Source organism: Microcaecilia unicolor, chromosome 2, assembly GCF_901765095.1.
Source record: "Microcaecilia unicolor chromosome 2, aMicUni1.1, whole genome shotgun sequence".
In the NCBI taxonomy this organism is placed as follows: Eukaryota; Metazoa; Chordata; class Amphibia; order Gymnophiona; family Siphonopidae; genus Microcaecilia; species Microcaecilia unicolor.
Genome location: NC_044032.1, coordinates 549,973,266 through 549,996,589, shown reverse-complemented (window position 1 = coordinate 549,996,589; position 23,324 = coordinate 549,973,266). Strand labels below are relative to the sequence as shown.

Here is a 23,324-nt window from a genome sequence, read left to right as displayed (position 1 = left end):
CCCTTCCCCCATCCTTTTCATATAATTCTCTGAAACATTTATTTAAAGAAAGAAGGAAGGGGGAAGAAACATTAAAGAAACAGAAGGATCTCAACTCTTTTTACTTATCTTGCTAAACTAAAAATAGTATTCAAAAAGCAAGTAGAAATGGGGGGGGGGGGGGGGGGGGGGGGGGGTGGTAATTCTTTTGTTCAAATAAGCAAAACCTTTTAGGGAACTTGGAAGGAGAATAACAGATATGACATGAAAGGGATCTATGTAATTTATTGTTTAGTTATAATTGAATTGGGGAGAAGAGGATATGGCATTGGTTCTGAAACCTGGTCCTGGAGGCACCCCATCCAGTCAGGTTTTCAGGATATCCACCATGAATATTCATGAGACAGATCTGAGTATTCTTTTCTCTGAAAAAGAAAATGTAGGTTCATGTGGTTATACATTTTTTTTTTAGCTCTTTTGCTTTTCAATGATAACTCAAAGTGAACTACATTTGGGTACAGCAGGCATTTCTCTGTTGCTCAGAAGACATGTAATCTAAGGGGTCCTTTTACAAAGGTGCGCTGAAAAATGGCTTGCGGTAGTGTAGGCGCGGGTTTTGGGCATGCACCAATCCATTTTTCAGCGCACCTGTGAAAAAGGCCTTTTAAAAGTTTCTATTGAAAATGGACATGCGACAAAATCAAAATTGCTGCGCGTCCATTTTGGGTCTGAGACCTTACCACCAGCCATTGACCTAGCGGTAAAGAATCCAGGTGGTAATGGCCTACGCGTATCAAATGCCACTTGGTTCATGTCCATTACCTGCATCCGAAAATAAAAAATATTTTTCAGATGCCCGTATCAGATACGTGCCAAAAATGAAATTACCACAAGAGCCACACGGTAGTCGGGCGGTAACTCCATTTTGGCATATGTTGGGCATGTGTAGACGCTTACGCGGCGTAGTAAAAGGACCCCTTTGTTTATACCTGCGGCACTGGAGGGTGGCATGATTTGTCCAAAGTTACAAGCACCATCAGTGGGAGATATGGGATTTGAACTCTTAATTATCAGCTCTAACCCCAAGACTACTCTTTCACTGCTCCTTGTATGTTATATTTATCTGAAGTATTCAATAGTGTATGTTATACCCCTATCCAGCTTATAATTGAAAAAGAAAAACGCCTATATTGCGACCCAAATCGGGAGATAGACGTTTATCTCACAAAAACGAATAAAGCGGTATAATCGAAAGCCGAATTTGGACGTTTTCAACTGCACTCCGTTGCGGATGCGGACAAAGTTGATGGGGGGCGTGTCAAAGGCGTGGTGAAGGCGGAACTGGGGCGTGGTTATCGGCCGATCAGAGATGGGCGCCTTTCACCGATAATGGAAATAAAATATGTGTTTTTAGCTAGAATTTAGGGCACTTTTCCTGGACCCTGTTTTTCCACGAATAAGGCCCCAAAAAGTGCCCTAAATGACCAGATGACCACTGGAGGGAATCAGGGATGACCTCCCCTTAATCCCCCAGTGGTCACAAACCCCCTCCCACCACAAAATATGCCATTTCACAACTTTTTATTTTCACCCTCAAATGTCATACCCACCTCCCTGGCAGCAGTATGCAGGTCACTGGAGCAGTTATTAGGGGGTGCAGTGGACTTCAGGCAGGTGGACCCAGGCCCATCCCCCCCCACCTGTTACACTTGTGCTGGTAAATGGGAGCCCTCCGAACCGCCCCCAAACCCACTGTACCCACATGTAGGTGCCCCCTTCACCCCTTAGGGCTATAGTAATGGTGTAGACTTGTGGGCGGTGGGTTTTGAGGGGGATTTGGGGGGCTCAACACCCAAGGGAAGGGTGCTATGCACATGGGAGCTCTTTTACCTTTTTTTTTGTTTTTGTAAAAGTGCCCCCTAGGGTGCCCGGTTGGTGTCCTGGCATGTGAGGGGGACCAGTGCACTACGAATCCTGGCCCCTCCCACGAACAAATGCCTTGGATTTATTCGTTTTTTAGCTGGGCGCTTTCATTTTCCATTATCACTGAAAAACAAAAACGCTCAGCTCACAAATTGTTGAATAAAACATGGACGTCTATTTTTTCCGAAAATACGGTTCGGTCCGCCCCTTCATGGACCCGTTCTCGGAGATAAACGCCCATGGAGATAGACGTTTTTGTTCAATTATGCCCCTCCATGTCTCTCTTGTAAGTATATATATTTCAGTTATAAAGTCTCATCTCACATGACTTTTGATGTATTATTTCTGTAGCCCTTTCTGGACCTTCTCCATTCTACCTCTATCCATTTGTAGGAACAGCCTCCAAAATTTGACTCAGTATTTTAGGTGAAGTCTCACCGATGACCTGAACAGATATATTGTCACTATTTGTTTTTACTGGTTATGTCTCTCCCAATGTATCTCTCTGGCTACTACCTTATAATACTGTATCAGTACCTTGAGACCATCAAACTGATCACTCCAAGGTATACATCAGTATCTCACCTTGCATGAGTGGTTATTTCTATTTATGCTAAGGCTGAGTGGCTTGATATCTTATGCGATGCAGATATTATGGGGTAAATTTTCAACAATGGTCCTTACTTTAAAGTGAGATACTATAAAGCTGCATGCATAATTTATTTATTGCATTTGTATCCCACATTTTCCCACCTCTTTGCAGGCTCAATGTGGCTTACAATACATCATGAATGATGGAAATATATAAGAAAATAGACATTTAGTATTACAGAAGGATCTTTCAAAGGTACATAAAACATTTCAATTTTCAAACACAACAGATTCAAAAGTTAAGCTTGATCATGCTGTTAGGCAGCGCATTATATGTACATTGCATCATCCATTGTAAAATGGAGCATTATTTCAGTTCCAGTGGATCTTAGGAGGAGGTTTGGCCTGATGGGGCATTGGAATGAATGAGCAACTCACTATTTTGAAATAAATCAGCATCCACAACTGTATAACATTCAAAAAGTGCATGGAAGAGAGTGGGAAGGGATCATGTGACCAATTAGTGACGATGACTTATGATAATTCCAAAATGAGAGGTTTACTCTCTCAGAATGAAGCTATTCTCCACTTCACTGCTAGATCCCTCAGGGACAGCTACCTATGCCACAGACTTGATGAAAAGGAATTTTCAAGCACACCTGGAAAGGTTTCTATATATGTTACATATTAGGAACTCCAGAGGGAAGCTCTTTTTGGCAGGATGCAAGCACTACAGTGAGCGTTAGCAGTAAATTTAAAAGAACTGAACCCATCTGGAGATATTGCTCTTACGAAATGCCATAAGCAGTACTACAGGGACTTCACTATATGACTCTCTGCTTCTACCACAGGGACTCAAAAAAAAAAAGGAGGCTTGCTTCCTCTTTCTTCAGCTCCTTTCTCAAACTCTTGGAGACAGGAGGCTGACCTTGCCTTACTATCTCCAAGATTCTCTGCTGGAAAACTGGAAGCAGGACTGTGTGCTGCTGCTTCTCCCGCTTATGTTTTTGTTTATTACTGGACTTTATATACCATCTTACATCATAATATAATATCAGGAGGACTTACAAATTAACAATCATAATATAAAATACGGAAACAAACAATGAAATAGAAGAAGGCAGACCCCTTTTAAGGGAATGCCGTACACAAACGGCAGAAGGCCAGGGGAACAGAGGAAGGAAGGGGGAGGGGCAAAAGAAAGAAGGGATAGACAGAGATTGAGTCAGGGAAGAGGGCAGGTAAAAGGAAGGAAAGGGTTAAGAAGGTGAGGGACAGGGACAAAGAGGAGGGGCGGGAAGGGTATAAAAGGCACAGCAGGGAACAGGCAGCCCCCTTTCAGCCAGCCAGTGCAGGAAGCAACTAAAACAAAAATAAAAACAGGAATGAAAGGGAAAGGAAAGAGAAAGTTTACAGCAAAAGATAATGTAATGGGACTTGATATACCACCTTTCTGTAGTGTTTGCAACTACATTCAAAGCAGTTTACATAGTATATACAGGTACTTATTTGTACCTGGGGCAATGGAAGGTTAAGTGACTTGCCCAGAGTCACAAGGCGCTGCAGTGGGAATTGAACCCAGTTCCCCAAGATCAAAGTCCACTGCACTAATCACTAGGCTCCTCCTCACTCTTGCTTTGATTGGCAGCCAGTGTATCTGTTTGAGCAATGGAGTAGCTCTATTTAGCCACTATCCTCCTCATTCTGTAATATGAGCGCCTAAATGTGAGCGCCATTTACACGCTAAGATTATTGAACACCAGCAGATAAAGGTTACATTCACAGGTTTAAGCACTATTCTACAAGGTTAGCATGCAACGTGCATAGCACTCCAACAGCAAGGGAGCGTACATATGGGTGGGGCATTGGCAGGTCCCACACTTAGGCAAAAAGGGCCCAATATTCAGTCAGCAGTGAGCAGCATTTTGCTGACCACTGCTGGCAGTAAACTTGTAAATTCAATTCCAGGCCATGTCTGGGCCTTGGAATTAAAATTTCTGGGTTTGCGGAGCCAGCTAACGCATAGCTAGTTAAGTGCAATACTCAGCACTTAACCAGGTATGGGTTACCGCCTAAACGGAGTCTTTTACTAAAGCTTAGCTCAAGTTATCTGCAGCAGAGCCCATTTTATTCCTATGGGCCCTGCTGCAGTTAACTCAAGCTAAGCTTTAGTAAAAGACCCCCAAAGATAGGACTGACTTTTATGCAGTTAACCTGGCCAGTTAAATTCTAAATATCAGCACTTAACTGCCCCAGAATGCCCCCCAAATAGCCAGTTTTGAGTTTGGTTCTAAACGGTTATTTTCAGCGGGGTTAATGGTTAAGTGCCGCTGAAAATGATTTGTTAGCCCAAAGAAGCAATTTAAGTGGCTAGCAGCCCCATAACTTATAGACTATTTTAAGCTACTTGCTCATATTTACACCTGTCTTGTACTAGAATGGAGGAGTAGCCTAGTGGTTAGTGCAGTGGGCTAAGAACCTGGGAAACTGGGTTTGATTTCCACTGTGGGTCCTTGTGACTCTGAGCAACTCACCTAACCCTCTATTGTTGCGGGTACAATACTTAGATTGAGAGCCCACTAGGGACAGAGAAAGGTACCTGCACATAATAAATGTAATCTGCTTTCATCATACTACAGAAAGTCAGTATATCAAATACCTTACCCTTATAGGATATAAGGGACAGCACACAAATGCTGACTTACACTCTTTGCTATAATGGAATCTGGGTGCCCAGATGCCAGTATAGAATTTATGCCCAGGGTCCTGCATTTTGGCACCCAAATTTTGGCAACCTTTATAGAATTGCCCCTATCTATATAGGAAAGTATTGTGTTCAGTTCTGGTTACCGTATCTCAAAAAAGATGTAGCGGGATTAGAAAAGATTCAAAGAGGAGCCACCAAAATTTATGTACTTATTTATTTATGACATTTATGTCTCACATAATCCCAGACAAGTTCAGGTCCTATGTGGCTTACAATGAACAGAAACATTTGATAACCACTTCAAATTACATAGAACATATAGTATCAAAACCCGATACTATCAGTTATACAGGTAATTTAAATGAAAACATTTTAATAACAAGAAGAATACAGTGCAATCATGAATTTTATAACCTATAGATTAGATCGATTGATAAATATGAGGAAAGGCTAAAAGCAACTAGGGCTCTTCAGCTTGGAAAAGAGACAGCTGAGGGGAGATATGATTGAGCTCTACAAACCACTGTGTAGAACAAGTAGAGGTGAATCAATTTTTTACTCTTTCAAAAAAGTACAAAGACTAGGGGATACTCGATGAAGTTACATGGAAATACTTTTAAAACAAATAGGAGGAAATATTTTTTCATTCAACAAATAGTTAAGCACTAGAACTCGTTGCCAGAGGATGTTGTAATAGCAGTTAGCTTATCTGGGTTTAAAAAAGGTTTGGACAAGTTCCTGGAGGAAAAGTCACATGGTCTGCTATTGAGACAGACATGGAGAAGCCACTACTTGCCTTGGGATTGGTAGCATGAAATGTTTCTACTTTTTGAGCTTCTGTCAGGTACTTGTGACCTGGATTGGCCACTGTTGGAAACAGGATACTGGGCTAGATGGACCATTGGTCTGACCCAGTATGGCTATTTTTATGTTCTTAAGATAGCATAAAAACTGTATGGATAGGGTCTAAATATCGTTGCTGTCCATAGAAGTGGTGGTGATCATTGTCCATTCAGATTCAGCACCTCCACTTCTATGGACAGTGGTGCTGAATATATGAGAATTTGGACGTCTTACACTGTAGGTATAACTTGTCTGGAATGTTTTTACGTTTGGGGAGCGTGCCAGGTGCCCTTGACCTGGATTGGCCACTGTCGGTGACAGGATGCTGGGCTAGATGGACCTTTGGTCTTTCCCAGTATGGCACTACTTATGTACCTATGAGATGTGTTATGTGTGTGTTTAGGGGGAAGGCCCAAATTTAGGACGTCCAACAGCGATAATAGAACATGAAGAAATGTGCAAGTCATAAAAGAAAGGCATTCTAAGATAGACCTGATTCAATCATGTCAAGGGTATAAAAAGGTGCCCTGATTGAGTAGCAGACTGCTAGAGGGATTAAGGCCTAACCCCTCATGAATTCCCCAGTGGTTACTGTCCCCCTCTCTCACCCCTGAAAGGGAAACTAGGCTCCCTGACAATATTAGTTATTGGCAGCTTTCACACAGATAGCGTCTGGTAGGATTGAACAAACGCTCAATGGTAGCTGGCAATTTACTCAGACTGTCTGAACATTCCTGCTCATATATTGTGAAGGCACACTTTGACCCCTGAGGCAGGTGCTTGTGCGCCAAAACACGGCCCGTGTCGGGTCTTTTTCACAATAAAGGACTGCCATTGTCTCTTTCTTGAAGACCCAGTGTTGCTTTTTCTTGGTAATTGTGGCTGACTATCAGGAAAAGTGGACTTATTAAAAAATGTGAAGACATCAAGATTAAAGCTATTATAGTGATGACTTAATATGTTTGATACATCAATTTGTTTTATTTGGTGTTGATTATTTGACTATAAAAAAGATTATATATAAGGGATCTTGAAATGGACTGTTAAATCTTGGAACCTATGATTGCACTAATTGATTGAGATACTTTATTTGGCCGATTGCAAGGAGTTCTCTCCCAATTATCTGTATGTAGATTAGGGGAGAAGTTATCAATGTGGGCTACCATTAAGACAGATTATTTTACCCCAAGTCATTCTATTTTAGCTCAGTCTCATTTTATGCAATGAGTCCCTGTACTAAAATAGCACAACTTGTGGTAAAATAACCCATCTTAACAGTAGCCCAAATTGATAGCTTCACCCCTGAATATTTATTATGCACATCCCTGATAAAAAATCTAAATTTACAATTTTTGAAACCCTAAAAACTGACCTCCAATATTCAGTTGGTGGTAGGCAGCGCTTTTGCTGTTTGCCGCTGGCATTAAACCCAGATAGTCAATGCCAGACCATTTCTGGCGACTGGCATTGAATATCTAGTTTCTTTTTTGACTGTGGAAACTTAATCAGTTAAGCCAATATTCAGATTTAACCAGTTAAGGGGTCCTTTTACAAAGCTGTGGTAAAAAGTGGCCTCTGGTAGTGTGGGTGCATCTTTTAGGTGCATACTGGATCATTTTTTACCAAGGCTGGGGAAAAGTATTTTTTTAATGGACTGGGAAATGGGTCTGTGCTAGTATTAAAACTAGTGCACCTATTTACAGCCTAAGCCCTTACCACCACCCATTGACCTAGTGGTACGGAGTGGAGGAGTGGCCTAGTGGTTATAGCACCAGTCTTGCAATCCAGAGGTGGCCGGTTCAAATCCCACTGCTGCTCCTTGTGATCTTGGGCAAGTCACTTAATCTTCCATTGCCTCAGGTACAAACTTAGATTGTGAGTCCTCCTGGGACAGAGAAATATCCAGTGTACCTGAATGTAACTCACCCTGAGCTACTACTGAAAAAGGTGTGAGTAAATCTAAATAAATAAATATGGGCTCATGTGCTACCCACACAATGTGCATGCCAATGTGGTTATGCTGCTGGTTACTGCCAGGAACGCTCCCCATGATAAAAAAATTATTTTCTACCATGGGATTCACCATGTGCCAAACTCAGAATTACCACTGGGTGCACATGCTACCCCGGCAGCCATGTCGATTGGGCGCACACTACTCACATGTTGGCCCTCCTGCGCCTTTGTGCTTAGCAGTTAAACCTAGGCCTGCTATTTATGTGGCCTATTTTAACTGCTGAAGATAGCCAGTTTTGGCGCTGATCATCAGCGCATAACTGGCTAAGTCATTTGATATAGCCAGATATTCAGCGGGAGATAACCAGTTATCTCCCACTGAATATCTGTGGTTAGGCACTAAAATGTTCCTGGCCAGTTAGTTTTGAAAGGACAATCGAGAGGTCCTAAATTTAGGCACCTGTTTTTAGCCAAAGCTACAGCCTCATTTATGAACCTGTGGTAACTTGTGTTAATGCAAGTTATATGTTATTAAATACAAGCACCATTATTCAGGATGGGAGCTAGTTACTTATTAACCACATAACTCACATTAGTGCTCATTAAAACACTGTTAGTAAATGAGGCCCTTCAGTTGTTAGTTTATGAACTGAAAATCACCTAAATTAAAGAAACCTAAAACTGTGTATTTAAACTTAGTTCTGCCTAGATTTAGAGACCCTTTTACTAAGCTGCGGTAAGCACTAACGCGTGATTACCACAGGTTAAAATGCACTAGCGTGGGGCACGCTTAGGTTCCTCATGGTAGTTTTTGCATATGTGCATGCTACCCTCAATTTGAGGCTTCTTTTACAAAATAGCACTACTGATTAGCGTGAGCTGAATGCAAAGAAGCCCATAAGAAATTAATGGGCTTCTTTGCAGTCAGCGGCTTTGTAAAAAAAGCCCTAAATTTAGATACCTAGGGCAATTCAGCCTTAATCAGTTTTCAAAGGACCAATTCGGGCCCTAACTTTGAAAATTAGGCTTCTAAACCCTTAGAAAATTGCCCTAAGAAGGCCTATATCTAAATCTGAGGTCAGGACCTGTTTATCATCCGTAGAGTACATTTGATTTGTTCCTAACTCATTTTAGAAGATAATTTGACTGGTGCTGTGTGACAATTGTGATTTGTTCATGTATCTTAAATGTGACTGTTTTAATTTCACAGGTGCTTGCATCAATGTCACCTACAGCCAATGCCACATGCTGCCGTATAACCACACCACTCGAACGCCCTCTCCTTCCATTGTCAAAAGTATTGAAATAGACAGGTTTCTCAAGTTCTTCAGTTATCTCAACCGCCTCAGCTGCTATCAACACATCATGCTGTTTGGTTGTAGCCTGGCTCTTCCCGAGTGCATCAGTGATGGTGGTGACAGGTATTTGGGAACCAAAATCAGTTTATGATTAGAACCAGTCATGGCAGACTTGAGTCCTGAATATCTAATCAGAACACAACAACACTGAACCTTTATTTTTCAAAACCTACTAATCAAAGCTGACCTTTGAAAGGCTGCCAAACTTGCTACAGGAGCTAACACTTGTAGAGATGCTTGGCCTAGAAGACAGACATAGTATTACTGTATGATTTATGCTGGTTAATGCCATGAGTAAGAATAAGCATATGAACATGGTCTGGGCCTGTTCAGTACTGCTGTTAATCTGAAATTTTCTCTACAGGATACCCAGTTGCTCAGAAGACCTGGGTTCAATTCCCAGGCCAAGTTTTCTGTTCCAAGTTGGTTATACTGTGAAGGCTTCACTGCCCCTGGGAAGAGGGTGCCCTGGTCATTGCATAATGGTAATCATTAGTGGTCATATTTAAGGCTTATGACTGCAGGGTTCTGGAAGGAGGACTGTCACTGCAGTCACTGGGCTAGACAGATTGGGAAGAGATATAAAACGGGGGGGGAGGGGGGGGAAATCCTTGAGTAATATCAAAGAAATGCCAAAGGCTTTGAATTTCAGCCCTTGATCTGACTGATCTGGTAGTCTGAAAAGGTGTATGGTGGAAACTACTTGTTCCCCTCGAAAAGGAAATTATTCCATCATCTTTATTGACAGTTTTTGTATACTTAAATGGTTTATGGTTTCTTAATTTAATATACAGTCTTTCCTGGTATACTTGTTTCAAATCTATAAGTAACATCTTTTGCATATATGGGTAAGAGGGGATGTGCACAGGGCAAAAGTTTTTGGTTCATCTTTAGCTCTTTTTCACTTTTTTCTCAGAGTTTCAAACTTTCAGCATTTTTAGTGTGCGCTAAAAATTAGTGCGTGCTAATGCTAGAAACACCCATATGGGTGTCTCTAGCTTTAGTGTGCACTAAAAACGTTAGCATGCCTATAGCATGGCTTAATAAACAGGTCCCTTATTTTTGGTCCATTTCACACATTTGTTTTAATAAAAATGTTTGATGTGTGTTAGAACTTTTTAACAGCTGCTAATACATGGAATGTGGTCAATATTGAGCTGGCAGTGGTCAGTGGTTTTTACGTTGCTTACCGTAGCAGGCTGAACTGAGGTTGGATATTCAACGTTGGGCCATATTTGACTTCTGGTATTCAAAATCCAGGTATGTGCAGTCATCTTGAAATTAACGAGGCACCAACCCATCTTCAGACTTGTGCCCAGTTAGCTTGACAGATAGACTCCCCCCCCCCCACCCCATTTACTAAGCTGCGCTAGTGGCTGCCCTGTATTAATTCCAACACAGCCCCATTCACTTGGAGTAACTTTTGATTAGCTACAAAAAAAAAGCTTTTTGAGGATGATAGACAGCATCTTAAAAAGAAAGGGGAAAAAAACTCCAGTGGATCAATGACGATTTGCGCCACACAATTAGTGTAAAGAAATGAGGATTTCAAATGGTGTGTGCTGCAGGATATTCTGAGGATCCCTAAAAAAAAAAAATTGCATGCTCAAATTAATACTGGAAATCAGCTTTGGTATGTTAAATGCTGATTGTGGTTTTGCAAATTATTTATGATGTGAGCTTGATGAGGAAGTTTCAGGAAAGTGTTTGGGACATTAGGATTAAATTCAGGCATGTTAATATTTCTTATTAAAATGAATGTGTGAAGTGATGTGAAAAAAGTTCAAAAATCAGGAAAACAGGCCCAACAAACTGACCCCCCCCCCCCCTCAATGTTTGGCTTGTGCATATCCCTATTCAGTATTCTAGATGTTTTTACAAAAATCATTATGCAAAAACAAGTATTGTATCAAAATTGGAGGATGAATCCTACTGATTGTTGGTTTATCCAATAGTTTGGGCTATTTTACGCACACCATGGAAGATAAAGATCGCCCTTTAAATAAAGTTCTTGTAAGGTGCTATGGGAGTACTTGTCTCAGCTGGGCAATCTGGTCATTGGATGAATATAGCCACTTACTATCAACATGATGAAAGAATAAAACAGAAGCCAAGTGAAGGCATCTGGCTCCAGGGCAGGGACCCAGCATTCTCCCACTAGCTGTTGGCATTATTAATAAACTACACTGGTGTTGCTTGAGGACTTTTCAAACAGCCAAAGACCTGCCATTTGAGATCTCAACACATTCTCAGATGAAGGCACTTACAAATACTTTCTTTGCATTCAAATCCTGTATGTGGAGCTGAACAATTTTCACGTATATTGCTTTTTTTTTTTTTTGGCAGAACTGGCTGTTCAGTGATCACTACGTGATTCAGAGATAGGCCTAGGGATTCAGTATGCTCAGTCAGCATCTTGTCAGATTTTGTATGTATGTCACTTTAGCTGCTGCATTGGAAAATGTGCAGTATAATGGCCCCGGCCCCAGCACTGACTTTGGAATACGAATGATTAGTGTCTTCACAAGGTTATTGTTTAGAATGCAGCACAGCTCTCCTGTGTTAAGTGCATTGGAATTTATTGTTTAAGTAGGCAGAGCTGCTTATCTGATTAGACAAATCAGTTTGGGGCCTATGTAGGTACTGAATATGGTTTACCTTCAAAAGACTTTTCTAGTGACAGATCACAGAACCAACACTCCTGCTTTAGGGATCTGCAGACATCAGTCACTACTCTATCCCTGGCACAAAATGGATGCTCTCTCTTTCAAGGTATGGACTCTGGACCCGCTTGCCTCTAAAATGGATTTTTATCCCAGGTGGGCACTTTTGCCTGACTAGGCAGATGGTACCTTGTCTTCTGAGACTGGAAGTTTCCATTTTGTTCATTTCGAGCATTATGTGGTAGTGTACCAAGGATACCTCAAAATAAATCAACTGTGACATGAATTTAGGATGCCAGAGTCAGATGATGAATGAACTGACACAAAACAGAGGGCCGAGGCATTTGTTGAGGCCATTTTGAAGAGACATGCTTTGAGTTTGCATCAGAAGACTGCAAGGAAAGTAGCTTTTTTAATATATGGTGGTAGATTGTTCCAGTGAAAAGGGGTGAGGAGAGAAGTAGAGGGAATGCAGAGCCACAGTTCTTACACGAAGATCAAGGGTTGGATCAAGTGCATTCATTTCATTGGGGCTTTGCACACATTTAAAAGGTAATTCTTTCACTGGATGCTCACGTTTACATGTCACTTGTAAGCGTACATGCATGCGAGTGGCAACACAGCAGCGAAGTGCTATTCTGGACGAGCAGGCATAAATGGCATACCACTGGATTCTACATATAGCACTCAAAATTGTGCATAAATTTGGGCACACCCCCAATTTGCACATGTAATTTAATTGAATAACAAGCCAATTAGCACCAGTAATTGGGTGCTAACAATCAGTTATTGGCATTAGTTGGCAACAGTTTTGATTTACGCACGCATCTTGCTAAGTGCTGTTCTATAAAGTTGAATAATCAGAGTATCCCTAACACCTAAAATTTAAGTCATCTTTTTCTAACTCAATCCTTTCACAGTGTGCTCATTTATACAGTCATCATTTTGGCTAATCGGGAATATTCAGAATCTTTAACAGCGCAACCATCCAGGTCATTTTTCAATGTAATGATGGTGCTGTTTAACTCGTCATAATTTTACCCGTTTTCTTATTACTTTATTATTTAACCAATAATATAAAACTTTTCTTTCCAACTTCTCAAATAGTAAACTTCAAGATAAATAATTATAACTTAGCTTTCAAGCAGCTGTATATAGCATTGATTCTCCAACTTCAAACCTCCGCCAACTTGGCCAGATTTCGAATTTCTTCATCAGGGAAGAGGTTTGCGTTTCTTTTGGTTTGCTAAGAAGGAAACACAATCTATCAAAAAAATGTCCCCAAAACACTTAAAGTTACCTAATACCCACTCACTGTGAAATTACCGTCTTAGATATTGCTTCAACATCAAAATAAAATGGCTGCGGCGTCTCTTCTACCTCAGCACTTTAAATAACCACAGCTGAATAAAGTCCACCAATTGCAATGCAACCACATCATATCCGAACCCACCAATCATAAAGAAGGGGGTGGAAAAAGTCATATAGTCTCACAGGTATGAATCAAATTAAAGACCACCAGTCTATTTCAGAATTTAGTCCATAGGGATATAACGAATGCAGCTGAAAAATCCACCTTTGTTCTTTATAATTTAATAAAAATTCAGGATTACCACCTTCCCATCCTAGCTGAATGTAGTCTATAATTCGCCACCTAATATCTTCAATTTGATGATTTTTTTCTATCCAATGTTGGACTATAGGTGCAGTCAATACTTTATTTTTTATCCGTGACTTATGCTCATTCAGCCTGATTTTAATCGGTCGGCTTGATCTGCCTATATAGATCAAATGGCACGGGCATTCAATGATATATATACCATTATATGAATTGCAGTTAGTTCGAGCCCTCGCCACTATCGGTTGTGTAGATCTGGGAGGTGTCCAAGATGTTCCTTCGATCGTAAACTGACACCATTGACATGAATTACATTTAAAGTGTCCCAAACTCACAGGATCCGATACAATATAATCCAATCTCTTATAGGTCAGCATCTCACCTATCGTTTTCCCTCTTTTGAACGCACAGATCGGATGGTCTTCAAAGCAGGAATGTATCTGTAGCATTTTCCAATACCAATGTATACTTCTATTAATATTCGAGCTCAAAGTAGAGTATGGAATAACGAAAACCAATTTATCTTCTGCCTGTCGCACAGTGTATTGTAAAAGCCAGTCCCTGCAGGCATATTTTGCTCTACGATATGCCTTTTTAATAACTGTGATAGGATAGCCTCTATTCAAAAATCGTGTTGTCATCTTATATGCTTGATCTTCAAACATCACCTCTTCAGAGCAAATTCTTTTAATTCTTAGGAACTGGCTAATTGGCAGACTGGCTTTAAGATGGTATGGATGAAAGCTTGAGAAGTGAAGCAAAGTATTGCGCATAGTAGGTTTCTGATACAAATTGGTACATAAATGTCCATGTTTTTTATATACCCAGACATCCAAAAATTCAATGCCTGTCAAATGTGACTTAGATGTAAATTTCAAATTACTTTGATAAGAATTTAATTTCACCATGAAGTTGTGCAGAGACTGAGGAGTTCCATTCCAGATGAAAAATATGTCGTCTAAAAAACGCTTCCAAAGAGAAATCTGTTGAAATTCTCCTGATGAGTAAATAAAGGAATCCTCAAACTTAGCTAGATACAGAGTTGCAATTGAGGGGGCTAAAGACGCCCCCATCGCCACACCTTGAATCTGTTCAAAAAACTCCTGTTGGAAAAAGAAGTAATTTTTTTCAATCACCAGTTTTGCTAATTGCATCAAAAAGTCTTTCGGGATGCGTTGAGGAGATGAACGCATATCCAATATATCCGCAATAATTTGTAAAGCTTCTCTCTGAGGAATCACAGTGTATAAAGAGGTGACATCCACCGTCACTAAAATGGAATCCTCAGTTACTTGGACAGTTTGCAAAGAGCGCAAAAAGTCAGTAGTGTCTTGAAGAAAAGAGGTAACTCTACTAGCCGCAGGTTTTAAAAAAACATCCAAAAACTTTGACAGAGGTTCAAGAACAGTATTACATAGAGCCACAATAGGGCGGCCAGGAGGATTATCGATATCTTTATGCACTTTTAGTAAAAAATAAATCCTAGGGATATTTGGGTATTCCTCCAAGAGGAAGCGAGCCTCCCTTGATGTTAATATTTGTCGTTCTACTGCCTCAGTGACTAGATTCTTAATAAGATTTTGCAAAAAAGAAGTAGGATCTGACGACAATCTTCTATAAGTCATTTCATCACCCAGTTGTCTTTGCCCTTCATAAAAATATTTTTGCTTGTCCCATATCGTGACAGCCCCTCCTTTGTCGGGGATACAATGGTGCAATATATTAAAAGTCATATGATCCCTAGAGAATTAAGAATTCAAAAAGCACCATCGCTATTTACCTATGATGAAAACTTTATTAAAAAATGGAATGCAATTCTAAACAGATGTAGTAGAGATCTTATGTTGCTGATAGTAGAAACTACTGCATCAGTGGAACAGGATCTTAAAGCTAAAGTGTTGGAGATGTCGGAACAACTTCAACAGAAGACCCCCCCAGATGACTATTTAAAACTTCAACAAGAGATGTCTGATAAACTTAAATCCACCCGAGAATCGATCAAGCAATTTAAGATTAAAAAATTTAAGCGTGATGAGAAAGACTATACTACTAATCACGTTTATTATTGGATGCAAAACGAACGATTTATGAAAACCAGGCCAGACACAGTGTTTAGTGGCCCTCCTTCAGATAGTGATTCGAGTGGGGATAGTATAGGAAGATCTGTACCACGTGTGGCTGCTTCACAAGGACCGCAGTCTTTTTTAGACAATCGACGTCCATTCAGTCGAGGGAGGAAACCCCGGCAGGTGCGATTTCAACAACAGGAATATTACAACAATCCTCCTGGTCCAGGACGATATTATCAGACCAGAGCCCGATCGAATCAGAATCAGTGATTGTAAATATATCATCTATGCATCTGACATCTGCTCAGGATAAACTTTTACATCTTGGTCTGGGGTTTGTCCCCACTGTGTCATATGATCCATTTAAGACACGGGTGGGGCTATATAAATTTTTCAGAAAACTACATTTAAAAAATTTTTTTCATGATCATCCGAGTATTCCAGATATTTCGATAGTCCAACCAAAGTCTACTTGGATGCCTTATGAGAATTTGGATCCCAGTATTGTGGCATTTCAAAGATGCATTTTGCATGAATTAGAAATTATGGAACATCAATACAAATTAGGTTTTAAATTTCAGAATTTATCTAGAGAATTGCGGGAGGCATTGACATCTTTGCAAAATCAATCTGAAGTACTTATTGTACGAGCCGACAAAGGAGGGGCTGTCACGATATGGGACAAGCAAAAATATTTTTATGAAGGGCAAAGACAACTGGGTGATGAAATGACTTATAGAAGATTGTCGTCAGATCCTACTTCTTTTTTGCAAAATCTTATTAAGAATCTAGTCACTGAGGCAGTAGAACGACAAATATTAACATCGAGGGAGGCTCGCTTCCTCTTGGAGGAATACCCAAATATCCCTAGGATTTATTTTTTACCAAAAGTGCATAAAGATATCGATAATCCTCCTGGCCGCCCTATTGTGGCTCTATGTAATACTGTTCTTGAACCTCTGTCAAAGTTTTTGGATGTTTTTTTAAAACCTGCGGCTAGTAGAGTTACCTCTTTTCTTCAAGACACTACTGACTTTTTGCGCTCTTTGCAAACTGTCCAAGTAACTGAGGATTCCATTTTAGTGACGGTGGATGTCACCTCTTTATACACTGTGATTCCTCAGAGAGAAGCTTTACAAATTATTGCGGATATATTGGATATGCGTTCATCTCCTCAACGCATCCCGAAAGACTTTTTGATGCAATTAGCAAAACTGGTGATTGAAAAAAATTACTTCTTTTTCCAACAGGAGTTTTTTGAACAGATTCAAGGTGTGGCGATGGGGGCGTCTTTAGCCCCCTCAATTGCAACTCTGTATCTAGCTAAGTTTGAGGATTCCTTTATTTACTCATCAGGAGAATTTCAACAGATTTCTCTTTGGAAGCGTTTTTTAGACAACATATTTTTCATCTGGAATGGAACTCCTCAGTCTCTGCAAAACTTCATGGTGAAATTAAATTCTTATCAAAGTAATTTGAAATTTACATCTAAGTCACATTTGACAGGCATTGAATTTTTGGATGTCTGGGTATATAAAAAACATGGACATTTATGTACCAATTTGTATCAGAAACCTACTATGCGCAATACTTTGCTTCACTTCTCAAGCTTTCATCCATACCATCTTAAAGCCAGTCTGCCAATTAGCCAGTTCCTAAGAATTAAAAGAATTTGCTCTGAAGAGGTGATGTTTGAAGATCAAGCATATAAGATGACAACACGATTTTTGAATAGAGGATATCCTATCACAGTTATTAAAAAGGCATATCGTAGAGCAAAATATGCCTGCAGGGACTGGCTTTTACAATACACTGTGCGACAGGCAGAAGATAAATTGGTTTTGGTTATTCCATACTCTACTTTGAGCTCGAATATTAATAGAAGTATACATTGGTATTGGAAAATGCTACAGATACATTCCTGCTTTGAAGACCATCCGATCTGTGCGTTCAAAAGAGGGAAAACGATAGGTGAGATGCTGACCTATAAGAGATTGGATTATATTGTATCGGATCCTGTGAGTTTGGGACACTTTAAATGTAATTCATGTCAATGGTGTCAGTTTACGATCGAAGGAACATCTTGGACACCTCCCAGATCTACACAACCAATAGTGGCGAGGGCTCGAACTAACTGCAATTCATATAATGGTATATATATCATTGAATGCCCGTGCCATTTGATCTATATAGGCAGATCAAGCCGACCGATTAAAATCAGGCTGAATGAGCATAAGTCACGGATAAAAAATAAAGTATTGACTGCACCTATAGTCCAACATTGGATAGAAAAAAATCATCAAATTGAAGATATTAGGTGGCGAATTATAGACTACATTCAGCTAGGATGGGAAGGTGGTAATCCTGAATCTTTATTAAATTATAAAGAACAAAGGTGGATTTTTCAGCTGCATTCGTTATATCCCTATGGACTAAATTCTGAAATAGACTGGTGGTCTTTAATTTGATTCATACCTGTGAGACTATATGACTTTTTCCACCCCCTTCTTTATGATTGGTGGGTTCGGATATGATGTGGTTGCATTGCAATTGGTGGACTTTATTCAGCTGTGGTTATTTAAAGTGCTGAGGTAGAAGAGACGCCGCAGCCATTTTATTTTGATGTTGAAGCAATATCTAAGACGGTAATTTCACAGTGAGTGGGTATTAGGTAACTTTAAGTGTTTTGGGGACATTTTTTTGATAGATTGTGTTTCCTTCTTAGCAAACCAAAAGAAACGCAAACCTCTTCCCTGATGAAGAAATTCGAAACCTGGCCAAGTTGGCGGAGGTTTGAAGTTGGAGAATCAATGCTATATACAGCTGCTTGAAAGCTAAGTTATAATTATTTATCTTGAAGTTTACTATTTGAGAAGTTGGAAAGAAAAGTTTTATATTATTGGTTAAATAATAAAGTAATAAGAAAACGGGTAAAATTATGACGAGTTAAACAGCACCATCATTACATTGAAAAATGACCTGGATGGTTGCGCTGTTAAAGATTCTGAATATTCCCGATTAGCCAAAATGATGACTGTATAAATGAGCACACTGTGAAAGGATTGAGTTAGAAAAAGATGACTTAAATTTTAGGTGTTAGGGATACTCTGATTATTTGATTATGTGTTAATCCCCACACAATTAAGTACGTGGTCCTCTTAAATTAGATGGTTTTATAAAGTTGTGCACGTAAATCTTTTAGCGCGCAACTGGAGAGAAGCATGGCCATGGGGGGAGCATGGGCGGGTCAGGGGTGTTCGCTAAAGATGCCTAATTTACACACAAGGGGGTTCTATGCCTAATTTACACATAAGGATTTACACCAGGTTTCAGTTGGTGTAAATCCTCACTCCAACAGTCGCGTGCAGATCCTGGTGCTATGCACTACTCTATAAAGGGCACCCAGCTTGGAGTACTGGGCACCATTTACAGAATCTAGTTTATAGTGCAGTGGTTCCCAAACCTGATCCTGGAGGCACCCTAGCCAGTCAGGTTTTCGGGATATCCACAATGAATATTCATGAGAGATATTTGCATGCACTGCTTCCACTGCATGCAAGTCTCTCTCATGACTATTCATTGTGGATATCCCCAAAACTTGACTAGCTAGGGTGCCTCCAGGATCAGGTTTGGGAACTACTGCTATAGTGTGTAAATGCAAGGGGACAATTCACATGGGCAAAGCATGGAAACGGTATGGGCGGTGCTGCCACTTATGCATACCACTTATGGAATACTGTAAGTTATGTACGCCCTTTGTCACATTTAGGCATCCACAGTTATGTCAGGTCTAGATGTTAGGTGCCCTGATACAGCTTGTGCTGGCATTCTCTATTAGAATTTGAGTACTCAGATGCATGGCACTTGGGCATCTAAAGAGAGGCTCCCAATTATAGAATTACCCCCTTAGTGCTGGGTCAATGAAATCTAGAGTGACTGTGTATAAGAGTCTTAGAGTTAAGCACCCCCCCTCCCCCCAATATTCAAAGCTATTTAACCGGCCTGACACGGCCGCTGACTGGTTAAATACAAAAGGTCTGCACCAGCTCCAGTTGATTCAGAGTGCTGCAGCAAGACTCACAGAAGGTTGCAAGCGACATCACCTCATCACACCATTTTTGTAAAAACTTCATTGGCTACAGTACAATACAGGGCTAAATTTAAAACTCTGTCTGATCCTCAAGGCCCTTAAAGGAAACGGCCTCCAGTATTTGAAGAACAGGATGACCCTCTACACACCTCCAAGGATACTAAGGTCCTCCCAAGGGGTATCCCTAACCACACCCTTTCCAAAAGACATCACACAGTGTGATACCCACAAGCGAGCCTTCTCTGGAGTAGCCCCTACACTCTGGAATGCACTCCCTGAAACGCTCCGCTTAACACAAGATTATCTCTACTTCAGGAAGCAGGTGCAATCTTGGCTCTTCAACCAGGCCTTTAATGGAAGAAGTAACTAACTTCTTAGTCTCACACACACACACACACACACACACACACACACACACACACACAAGGAGTGACACAGGCTGCACATACTGCAGCAGGATATGTTTATCCACTCCTACCCTAGCTGAGATAACATTTAATCATCTCTTTGACCTCATATGCAACTTTCTTTGAATTAGTCCCCTTATTTTCTAACTCCTCTTACTCTCTTACCTATCTATGGGCTTCTTTTACAAAGCTACACTAGCGATTCCCGCACGGCAATGAGAGGAAGCCCATAGGAATTGAATGGGCTTCCTCTTATTTGCCACACCGAGAATCAGTAGCGTGGCTTGTAAAAGAGGCCCTGTATATGTTCCATCTTGGCTTATACCCTACTCTGTCTATTAAAATGTTCTATTACATATTGTGTTGTCATTGTAAGTAGTATACTATAGCCATACTTTGTATTGTTATTTGAATATTTTTACTGCTGTAAGTCTATTGCTTATGTTTGATTTATTCTTTCTGTACACCGCCTTGAATGAATTCTTTCAAAAAGGCAGTAAATAAATCCTAATAATAAATAAATAGCATATGCTTAGCCATGGATATTCAGTGGAGGAGAACCAGTTTTCTCCTTCTAATTATCTGCGGCTAGCCACTAACTGGCTATATCATGTGACATAGCTTGTCAGGCGCTGATATTCAGCACTTAACTGGCTATGTTCAGTGGTTATAACAGGTCACAAAAATAGCAGGCCTATCTTTAATTGGCTTAACCAGTTAACTTTTTAGGGGTTAACCCCCCCACCCTGGATATTCAATGCTGGTCAGCCCGGATTGGAAGGTGCTGCAGTTTGAGGGCTTGGAGAGAGGATCAGAATGAAGGGGCAGTCTGAACTTCTCTGCCACTACCTGGAGGCTAACTGGGCAATGGCCATATTCAGTCCAGTGGCCAGTTAACTCACTTTGTAAAGTTAGGGACTTTTTTCTGTCCTATCTTTTATACAGTTTCTGAGCTGGTTAGCAGACTGAAATTTTCCACTAACTGGCTAAGTTCTGGCCCACCGTAACTCCATCGCCAGACCAACTAGCCAGTTTCAGCTTGGGCAGTTAGGGGAAATATTCACAATATTCACACTTAGCCCCAACCAAATGATTTAAATAGCCAAGAGCCTCTCCTGTCCACTGAAACTGCTTTGAATCTCTACCCCGTAACTTTTAAGCTCCTATATTAAGATGAATTTTCAATTGACATTGTAGGCTCCTACGTTTAGATCAAAATAGGACATTATCTGAAGTCTAAATTTAGGAGCTCAGCTTTTTTTGAATATCGGGCATTTAGCTTAATTTTACCATCTACAGATAACAATGAGAAACATTAGTAAGATATAAGATATGTATAGAACAAGGACATTGACCTAGTTTTTCAGAAAAATATTTATTAAAAAGAGATTTTATTGGGAGAAAAGAGTGACAGTGAAGACATTTTTGAACCTTAACGAAACAAAACAAGACTCTTCTCTACATCTTTTTATCTTTATCTGTTTTCTCTTTTTCTGTCTAGCCATGAACTCCTTCCCTGCCAATCCTTCTGTGAAGCTGCTAAAGAAGGATGTGAACCTGTGCTCGAAATGGTAAACTTCTCATGGCCTGAGTTCCTGAAGTGTTCTCAGTTCCAGAACAAAATTGACTATGAGAATACCAGCAAGGTCTGTTTCTCTCCACATCAAGAACAAGGAAAGCAATGTATGTGTGAAGGTTTGACATTTCTTTTCTTTTTTTACATACAGACCTCCTTTTATCAAGCTGTACTAGCAGCTGCTGGTGCGGTAATGCCAATAAAGCCCATTCACTTTGAATGGGCTCTGTCAGCGTTGCCGCACGGCAGCCGCTAGCGTGGCTTGATAAAAGGGGGCCATATTTATTAAGGGTCTGATATTCAAAAGATTTTTGCCCTGGCTTTGAGAGTTATGCTTCTAAATTGGTCTTTTTGAAAATTTACTAGTAGGCATTTAGCACAGATTTTCAACACTTGACTCGGACAAAAGGCTCATAAATCTAGGCAAATGAATGGTAGGTCTACATCGTAAGCATAACTTTTAAGTCCTAAATTAAGATGAATTCTCAGCTGAATATTTATGCTCCTACATTTGGCTGAAAATAGAGCACAAATTTAGGAGTATAACTTAGTACTAATTTAGGAGTGCAACTTTATTTGAATAACGAACCCAGTTCTGGCAAAACACAAGTCAAGAAAACATTTTCTTGAACAGCAAATACAAATGAAAAGGCATGTCCAACTTATAATAAGGATGTCCTTCTTATGTAGTCTAGAACAGGATTTGCCCAAATACAGCCCATTATAAAAGACATGAGAAATGGACATCCAAGTGCTGGCAATGTCTAGCATGAGCATCCATTTTAAAAACCACAACATCCAAACTATTAATGGGCAAAACAAGAGACATGGACATCTTTGTGGCAGCAGCATAGGAATGTCCATATTATAAAATGACCACATACAGCCATGTGGAGGAATAACCCAATGGTTAGAGATCAGCTGGGAGAGAGCCAGGGCAAAGAACCAGAGATTGCAAGTTCAAATCCCACTGTAGCTTTTTTAATTTTGTTTTCCTATTAAATTGTGAGCCCTCCTGAGGACAGAAAAATATCTTCTGTGACTTCCCTTACTCCATCTGGTGGAGAATTGCTTAATCATAGCACCTATTTGTAACCTGGATGTGCCAAGTTCCAGGTCTAAATACAGATGATTATCTTTTTGGATATGGACATCCTTTCCCCTACTGCAGCTGGAATTTGATGTCCATATTTTGGCCATTCCCTTGTCCCATCCAAAACTTGCCCAGACCATGCCTCCTAATCATATGGACATACTGCAGTTTTAGACATCCATACCTTGGCTTTATAATATCAGGATTTGTATGTCCATACAATATGGATGCCTAAATTCTGATTTTCAGATGTCCAATATATGAATAGGACTTCTGAAATAACCACCATAATAAATTTCAAGAAAAAAAAATAATAATTAAGCATAGATCATTATACCCAATTAGCCTATAATCTATCTACAGTGGGGGAAATAAGTATTTGATCCCTTGCTGATTTTGTAAGTTTGCCCACTGACAAAGACATGAGCAGCCCATAATTGAAGGGTAGGTTATT

At 40.2% G+C, this 23,324-nt stretch overlaps 1 protein-coding gene across 1 annotated transcript in view; it reads left to right on the top strand.

Moving 5' to 3' along the window:
- The window catches only part of CORIN (corin, serine peptidase), a 346,959-nt gene that overhangs the window by 125,036 nt on the left and 198,599 nt on the right, over positions 1–23,324 (top strand). The window contains exons 4-5 of the mRNA XM_030191349.1: positions 9,207–9,417; positions 21,703–21,884. Of these exons, the coding sequence (XP_030047209.1) occupies positions 9,207–9,417; positions 21,703–21,884 (393 nt within the window). The remainder of the gene's footprint in view (positions 1–9,206; positions 9,418–21,702; positions 21,885–23,324) is intronic.